We start from the raw sequence: 9399 nt of genomic DNA, 5'->3' as shown, positions 1-9399 counted from the left end.
CCGTTGTTGGGCTTTTGTGATATTTTCTATGATTTTGTAATTAAAATCTTGACTTGGATTTGACTTCTTTATTGTTGAGTCTCCCTAAGCTTTTAAGTTTTAGTTTAATTAGTTGAACTAGTTAGTTAGTTAGCTTGTTGGGTCTTAGGTTAGCTCATGGGACCATGGGCCTGATTAGTTACTAGAGGTATAAATAAGAGTTTTTAACTTATTATAACAGTATTTTTGATGAATTTGAATTAACTTGTTATAAGTCAACATTGTTTTTCTTAATTCTTAGGTTAAACCTTTATATGCTTATTAATTAAATATATATTTTTTAGAATCTTTATTGACTTATCAATCACCATGTTATGATTGTGGTGTTACATTTATTGTATTTAGTATCTATAACTATTAAATGTATTTTTTTTTTGTGTTTACATTTTTTATTTTTAAATTATCTTTTAATATGTATAATTATTTTCATTACTTTGATGAACTTTTAAAATGATTTTTTATGGAGAAATGTTAATTATTAAAATATTAGTTTTGTTAGTAAATAATATCAACTTTCAAAATCTAATTAATGTCACTAATTTTTTTCAACTATTTTTTCTTTTAAAAAATACAGATAGATAGATGCACCAAATATCTCTCATTCAACTACTTAGATATAAAAGAAAACTAATTTTGAATCATTACAAATATAAATTGGATGGAATTAAAAACAAGTTAATTTGAGGAAGATCCTTGTTTTATTGACTGGTTGCAAAAGCAAAACAAAAAACAAACCTGGTGTAAGATTTGTAGAGTATTCCTGAAGCGGTGCGGTGCCTTGTTTCTGCGAACATTTGGCTGAGGTATCTATCTGGAATCATCTCTTTCTCTTCCTTCTGAGTTGCCACCGAGCGCTGTGCCACTTCGTTTTTTTACTCTGCTGTAATATCCAATTCCTGCTTCCTCTTCCAAATGAATACCCAATACATCAAGCAACTGCTCCGTAATTTCTGTAAGTTCACTTTTTTTTCTTCTCCCATTTTGATTATCGCAGGTTCAATCTAATGCTGCATTCGATACACTGCATCCTCAGTAACAACGTTTTTTTATTTGTCCACCATGTGCTTGTGCTATTGCCACCACTGAATGGCTTGTTCCAATTCTAGACTAGGATTTTCTTTTAAATTATGGAAGAATTAGAAGAACGCGTTTGTGAAAATTCAAATCATGAATCGCCATTTGGTAGCTGCTAAAATTGAACGACGCCGATTTTAGAAATTGGGATGGAGAGTGTTTGTACCTGATATTCTTGTTGCATGTTCACACTTTCTACCATTTAATATCATATGTTTGCAACAGCATTCACTTTTAAACAATACAAATGTGGTTTTGTTCGAAAGAAATCAAAGGATCACGCTTGCTTGTTTTCAATTTCAACCAAACATGACCATGTTCTTAAAAGCACGATTAATTGCAAACTTGTTTTCGAGTAGAATTTTCCAAACATGAATTACTTAGTTTCATAACCAATTTTAACCCAAATTAATTTTGCAAAATCAAGATAATTGGATGTCAAACTTGCAAACTTTTGCCCAAACACACATTAAGCTGCTAAGACTAAAATGACAAGATGATGTTTAACTGATTTTATATTGTGGATTAGAATCTATTATGAGTTATGTAATATATTTTACACATTTAAATCTCGTTTAATAGTTTATTTTAATACCAGTATCTTAATTTTTAAGGAAATTGTTGTGTTGATGTACATATCGGATACAATACTTGAACGGTTGAACTTGTATCCGTGACATAGTTTGCCACCTTTTGCTAACTGTTATTTCATATGGTCATTGGTCATCATAGAATACCTTTTTTCGTTTTTCTAAAAAATAATTGTGCAAGAGAGTGAGCTTACCACTGATGTTGAACTTGGGGAAGCCCACAGGAGGCCTCTTGGGAAGGTAGAAGGGGAAAGAAGATGGGAAAACAAGCTGTGTGCATTGCACGGTTGGAAGCCACACACTCATTGCATGTGTCATAGGCTCATATACCTTTATCAACTGAGCAGTCTCAAGAGGACAATCGAAAATTTGTTTACTTGTAGAGTATACATCATTTATGCAAAAGAATTGTTCAAAGAGGCCCAATCGTCTGTCTTCAATAGGACATTTTGTGTTGTCAATCTGGTTATGGGTCAATGCAGTAATAGGTTCATGGAGAACTGATCTCACCAAGTGTCTTATCCGAATGGGTCTCTAGTTTTTATTAACTAGTACTTAAGTTTCATTTTTTTTTGTTAATACAATTTTCTTGCTAGGAAAATAGGAGATAGTATCCTAATATTCACATCTATTACTTTTAATTGGATGTGCAGATTCTACCAAATTTTTTCTCAACAGAGAAAAACCACATTGGAACTATACGCATAGTGTTTCCAACCAGCTTCAATTGCAAAGGTCAAGAGCAGACAAGGTAGAAGATAAGCTAAAAGAAGAGCAAGAAACACAACGGATTTCTTTCAAATCAGAAGTGAAGAAGGCGGATGGAAATGATGGGATTAGCAAATACTGTTCTGATGATGAAGATTCCTCAGATAGTAAGTGGAAGTTGGAGCTGGCTTGGCTTACAAAGGCACTTGAACCAGCTCTGCAATTTTGTAGGTGGGCTTTGCCAACAGGTCTGTTAAGTGTTATGTCATTGTGTCATAACATGTTTCATTTGATGAAGTTAGACAGTTAGCATGGCTATAAATTGCAATTAACTTCCCATAAAATCATCTGTTATAAATAAGTTATAAGTCATAGATGACTCAGTTATATCATAGAAGGGTGACCCAGTGCATGAGGCTTCTTCTTCCTGCAAGTGGAGAGACTGCTTTCTAGATTTGAACTTCTGATCTCCTGGTCATAAGACAACAACATCACTGTTGTTCCAAGGCTTGCCCTCATGACTCAATAACATTATATGACAAAATTTATTTATATCATTAGCATATGTTTTTCCTGTGCTCCATAGACACTACTTGATCATATAATGTTCCAATTTGCTTTACTATGAAACAAGGCTGACTTATTTTTCCATGTTATGCAGGAAATGAAATTGGAAACAAACCCCCACCAAGCATTCGATCCCTTACGGAAATAATTGCCTGCATCCAACGAAGTAAGATTGGAATCCAGGATTGGAGCTTGAGTGACCTTACAATTGGCTTGTATCTGATCTATCTTCGTCAAGCTTCTACTCATCCATTTGAAGATATCAAAGGCATTCCGATATTGTCAGAATCCATTGTAACTTCTGAAACTTCACTTTAGAGGCAGAAGGCATTTATATGTTCATGTGATAGTGTGATTTTTTACTATTAATGTTAGCATTTCAATATGAATAATTGTGGTCCAGTTCATGCTTGATTCTTATTAATATATCTTACTGGATTTCAGGTTCAAGATCTCATTTATCATATTGAGTTGGCTAAAGGTGCTTATAGGGATAACCCTTGTAGTATTTCAAGGAACAGCATGCTACGAGAAAGTAATGTCAAAAAGTTTGTTAAAAACTCCAGTGTAATGAGGCCTGCATACTATATAGGGGTTGATACCCGTAAAAAGCTTGTAATTTTGGGCATTCGAGGCACACATACTTTTTATGATCTTATCACTGATATTCTTTCCTCAAGTGATGGTGAAGTCACCTATGAAGGCTATTCAACCCACTTTGGCACTGCTGAATCTGCACGTTGGTTTCTCCGTCATGAGATTGAAATCATAAGAAAATGCTTGGAGAAACATGAGGTGGGGATGATCTTACTTCATCTATTTTGCTTTTCATTTCTTAGTTTATTTATTTTTCTCATTCATGTCATGAGGTGTGGCTAACTTTTTGACAGGGATTTAAGTTAAGACTTGTGGGTCATTCTCTGGGAGGGGCTATAGCTTCTTTATTGGCAATAATGATCCATAGAAAATCATCAAAGGAGCTGGGTTTTAGTCCTGACATTGTATCTGCTGTTGGATATGGAACTCCACCATGTGTATCTAGAGAACTTGCTGAAAGCTGCTCTGGCTATGTATCAACAGTTGTGATGCAGGTATGTGATTGCATTGGGCAATGTCTGTTTAACAATATTTTATCTGGAAGAAAGTAATTATATCTATGGTTTCCTGTAATGAGTAGTATTCTTTTATTAAGTTTTGTCTGTATTTATCTACTGTGTTTCCTTATGACTTGTTTTTGGAAATGTATAGGATGATATTATACCTAGATTGAGTGTAGCTTCCCTAGCAAGGCTCCGAAATGAAATTGTTCAAACTGATTGGTGAGTGATATTTAGTTTATAATCTTGAAGTAAGCACACATCCCTCATCTTGTCCATTGATAGGATATGCAAGAAAGCAACCAACTGCAGTTCTGCTATATTGTCTTTTCCTTGTATTTGTATTTTTTTTTAAGTATAAGAAAAGAAAGGGAAAATCATTGTCTTGGAAATTGGTATTATCTAAGTGAGACATGGGGGTGAAAATATGTGGATGGTGAATGAGTATTCCAACAGAGAATGTCTACAACACTACAGATCTTAAATATCTAAAATCTTGTAGGTATCAATGGCTTCAAAAGCTTAATATGTTTTTGGTAGTCACCCAACCAAAGGTTTGATCAAAGTATATAATATTTTCTTCAGGATGAGTGTAATTGAGAAAGAAGACTGGAAAAGCATCACAGATTTGGTTACAAATGCAAAGGAGGTTGTGTCTTCAGTGCAAGATGTTGCTCGCAAACTTGCTGATTATACAAATTTCAGGGGAAACAAAAGTTTAGCTGGTAAGCCTTTTTGCTGTACTGGTTCAAAACTTAATTGTCTTTGGAAGAGTGGACCTAGATTCTACAGTGACTCCATTTTTTCTTTGCCGTCTCTTCTTGGGGAAGTACTTTTCTTATATCTTTTAGTGCCTATATGCTCGCAGAATTGCATTTCAACCCCTTCCCATTAGTGAGAAGTTGAGAGTAATTATGTTGAAGAACCAATCAGACTTATTTCTTGTGCTCAAGATAAATTTATGGTGCATGCAGTATTTAAGAAGTGAGAAACAAGATATTTGAATGTTAAGACATCAACATTCGGCTTCTTTGAACACACACACACACACACACAAAAACAAACAAACAAAAAAAACAAAACAGTTATTTGATAATGTAGACATTACATTACATCTACTAAAACAAATGAAGTAATTGTAAACTAAATTTTTGCATGTTAATGTTTAATGCTTATTTGTGCTCTTTATTTGCATTTATTGTGTCATTTTTGTGACATGTCTGTAATCAGACGTTTTGGTGTGTAAACAGTTGGTACTACTGATAAGGAGTTGCCAGTTGCTACCGAAGCACCTCTGCCCTCCGAAGCTGCAAAGGAGACTTCTGGTGTCACGAAAGTTGCGGGAACTAAAACTGCAGTGATCGAGGAGTTATTTATACCTGGGACTGTTTACTATCTTAAGAGGAACTTGGGATCCCAAATTGATGCTGGAAAGGATTTTTTCACCCTTTACAAGAGGGAGCCTGGTGAGCATTTCCAGAAGGTAATCTTTTCGGGGAATTTTATCACAGACCACAGATGTGATAGCCATTATTATGCTTTGAGAGATGTCCTTAAAGGTGTGCCATGGTGTGGGAAGGAAGGTATATTTAAATAGAAAATGTTGTTAATTATTTTAATTTAATTTTCCCGTATCATTTGATTGTAATAAAACTGAACATTGTGTAGCTGATTTTCTGTGCTTAGGGGGTGCCTTACAGTTCTTCAGTCTGTGCGGAGGTGTTAGCAATAGCACAGTAGATTAGAAGTTTGGCAATTTAGGCTATAAAATACATAAAAAAATTGTGGATAGTTTGGTTCTATCATAAATAAAAAAATGCTGAATTGTTGTGTCTGTTTCCTTAAGGACTGACATGCTGTTGTTCATATTTTGAATCTGTTTATGCTTAAGCTTTGGATCTAAACTAGTGATGGGTGTCTTCGAATTTCTTCATCCCTGTCTTATCTAGTTTTGTGTATTGAGTAATTCAGTTTCTTTCCATTCGCGCTAAACCATTTATAATGTTAAAAATCAAGAGTCAAATTTTCAACCTAAACAGTATATAATAAATAATAGCTCAGAGCAAATCAGAAGAAAGAATTCCAGCCTAGATTTTTAGGAATTTTTTTTGCGTCCATCCATTACACGCTTTCAGTGCGTCAATCTCACGGTGAAACAAAATCGTGGTCATTTCCACGGTAGATTCAAAGCAACAAATTGTTGCTTCTTAAAATTCACGGTGATATCACGATTTTTATTAGCAAAATCAATTTCTTATATTTCATCCGTCACTAATTATAATATTTTTTTTTTAAAAATTGTTTGGTCTTTTTTATAAGATTTTTTTTAATTAATTTTTAGATGTATTAATTTTTTTTACATATTTTTATTTAATTATAGAAATGAAAAGGAATAGTATTCAAACACACACTATGCATCAGCCGGTGGAATACTTTTCTTGCTCCAATACGATTTACCTTGATTCAGTGATCCATTCATCATGATGTCATTTCACCTTGTTCTAGTAATGGAGTAAACTAAATTTACATTCTTAATGCACAATGATTGAAGAGCTTTTTTATTTTTTATTTTTATTGAATGTGCTTTGGGGAGTCCAATGGAAAATTGCGCTTACCTGCACCTTTTGGTTATTTGTCGTGCAGTCTTGCACTATTACTTTTTTCTAATGCCAATCTTTACGAGGATCATTTCTTTCTTTTTTTTCTTTTTAAATTGATTCTTAATAGTATTTTTTATGATATAATTTTGATTGGAAAATTAAGTGAAACAATTAATTTTAAACTTGAACTATGGAGATAAATTTTGAAAATAAAAAGTTTTGTTTAAGTAAGAGTAAGACACAATAAATGTACTGCTATTTAAGCAAGAGATTAGAGAAAAAAGATTCAAGTAAAAATAGAGATTTCATAAGTTTAAATATTTGAGATTAATATTACAAAATGATGGGAAAATTAATGATGATATTACTCATTGATACAAGCCACATGATTAAAATGGAGAAGTGTTGTTATTTGTAGTCACAAAGTATATACTAACTTCAAAATTTAAAGGCAAATTTTATTGTATCGTTATATGTGCAGCTATATTATGATAGTAAATATTGAACTTTAAGTGCGCAATAAGAGAAAAAAGTGAGAATAAGAATGAAAATATAAAGATAGATGTGTGGTCACATAAAAAGGAATAATACAAAATGATTATATATGAGAAAAAAATTAGTATAAAAAAGATGATAAAATATCGTTTAGATAATTTGAAAGATATAGAGAATGTTGCTTCTGACCCATAAGAAGAATAGATTGTATAGTGTTTAATTCGGGAGGAAAGAGAAATTACGAAAAACATTTGAAAAAATTGTTAAAAGAGATCTTAAAGTAAATACTATCTTTAAAGATTTGTTCTTTAATCGAGTCAAATAACATTATGTGATTATGTGATTCATACAGCTGATTGTCAGTGGGAGTGTGTGAGGGGGTTGTAGATGAATTATTTTGACAATCATAATCTGTCTCGACCAAATCATGATATTGGAAAGGAAGAGTGTGTTCTGATACATGTGATATCCTTTTGTTACCCGTTACTACCATAACCAATAATAAATTCCCCCAATATCACAAACCAATTTATGGGAGAGCATGGGGACCAACCTATAAGCTTCATATGTGGCATTTTTTTTTTCTTAACCTCAGAAAAAAATGTCTACAAAATTTCTGACTATATTTGTACTCCAGGCAAGGCATACCCTTTGCCTGTGGATATCAATCATGGCATGTCACAGCATCCAAGGTAAAATACATAAATTGTTTTTATTGTTTTGTTTTGTTCTGTAATTTTTCTTTCGTGGCCCTCAAAAGCATGTTCTCTGGCGGTATAAAAAACATATTTCCATTCAATATAAGCTTTTGATTTTAGTTAAATGAAATCTACACTATAAGAGAACAATAGAAAAATAATATTAAAAGAAAAAAAATAAAGTATTGAATTGATGTTTATTTAATTTGATCACTAGGTCATTACAAGATTTGAATTTCCATTTGTACAATTCAGTTTGGCAACGTTGGGATAGATCCAAATCTATTTTTTAAAAATAAGTACCATAGAATTTTATCATGGTTGAGAGCTAATCTCATTTAGAAAAATCAATGTTGTCATACATTCAAAACATTAGTTTTTAAAAAATTGATGTTGTCAATGAACCATAACATCATTTTTTTTTAAAATTGATATTGATTTATATATTTTTTATATTTTTTGGTTATTTTTTATTATACGATATCAATTAATGACTGATGTTGAAAGTTTTTAATAATCGATGTTATATAAAAAAATTATTTTTTAGTAGTGACATTCTCCTATTACAAGGAAACCTAAAAAAAGATATGAGATTTTCTTCAATTTTTTCTTTCCTTTGTAATTCCTTCTGGATTTTCACATGTTCTTGCAACAACATAGATTAAGATGACCTAATTCCAACCTTTGGTTGTTAGGTCTTGTAACAATACAGGCCTCTATCAAGCTCCATTAAATCCAACGTAGTATTCTTACAAAAATAATTTATTTTCTCAACTTGGAAATGTTAAGATTCCCACCTCTTCCATATATAATTTTTTCAAAAACATAGGTAAAAAAAAAAAACTTCGAGAAACAATGATTCCTGAAAAATGTTATTTTTTTATATAAAAACAAATCAAATATAAAAACAAACATTCTCATTTTTAGATTCTTGAAAAACTAAAATTTTTTCATATACCAAATACTCCATAAGCATGTATCTATGTATGAACTAAAAATTTGTTTTTCTTTTTCATTTAAGTTGAATCAAATATGCGGCAAATAATAGTTATAATAAAATGTGCATTACTTAATTGGATTTTATGCTAAAATGAGTTAGTATTTTAATAGACTAAAAATATTGAGTTAGTATTTTTCTTCTAAAAAAATTAAAACTCAAATGTAGTTTCTTAATATATTTTTACTGAATTAGAATTGAATTTTCATTTCAAAATTTTCAATAATTTATGTTGATTATTAGCACACAATTATAAATTGCGGTCTTTGTTACGATCTTTATTATGATCGCAGTTGCATTATGATCTTTTGAGAAATTACATGTAAATATGATTGACATGACATCAATTATGATAGAGATAGTATAGAGATCCTCGAACCTTGATAGACTCAACTTATTCTATGAAATAAAGGTTTGTGTTGCGCATGACTCATAAATGTTGGAGCCGAGCACAGTAATATTTGCCCTTTGGGCTTGGACCACCTGTTTGTAGGGTTATGACTTGTGGGGTGCGAGGGCCAAGCAACCCGATAC

The 9399-nt window shown here is 31.9% G+C and overlaps 1 protein-coding gene across 4 annotated transcripts; it reads left to right on the top strand.

Annotated features, from left to right (window-relative positions):
• Positions 1 to 686: 686 nt before the first annotated feature.
• Positions 687 to 5909, top strand: LOC100806156 (uncharacterized). 4 transcript variants are annotated; one of them, XM_014765466.3, is made up of 10 exons: positions 687 to 991; positions 1928 to 2233; positions 2357 to 2659; positions 3073 to 3272; positions 3423 to 3773; positions 3869 to 4069; positions 4227 to 4297; positions 4661 to 4800; positions 5326 to 5658; positions 5762 to 5909. In XM_014765466.3, the coding sequence occupies exons 2-10, from the start codon at positions 2101 to 2103 to the stop codon at positions 5818 to 5820; spliced, it is 1791 nt and encodes a 596-aa protein (XP_014620952.1). In that variant the 5' UTR covers positions 687 to 991; positions 1928 to 2100; the 3' UTR covers positions 5821 to 5909. The 4 variants fall into 4 exon arrangements, with proteins under 4 accessions (XP_014620952.1, XP_006594015.1, XP_040863982.1 ...); XM_006593952.4 differs by lacking the exon at positions 1928 to 2233 and having other exon boundaries at positions 688 to 991; XM_041008048.1 differs by lacking the exon at positions 1928 to 2233 and having other exon boundaries at positions 689 to 991; positions 5326 to 5909.
• The last annotated feature ends 3490 nt before the right edge of the window (positions 5910 to 9399 follow it).

The sequence above is a fragment of the Glycine max genome, chromosome 13 (genome assembly GCF_000004515.6).
Source record: "Glycine max cultivar Williams 82 chromosome 13, Glycine_max_v4.0, whole genome shotgun sequence".
NCBI classification, from domain to species: Eukaryota; Viridiplantae; Streptophyta; class Magnoliopsida; order Fabales; family Fabaceae; genus Glycine; species Glycine max.
This window is presented reverse-complemented; position numbering and strand designations above follow the sequence as displayed.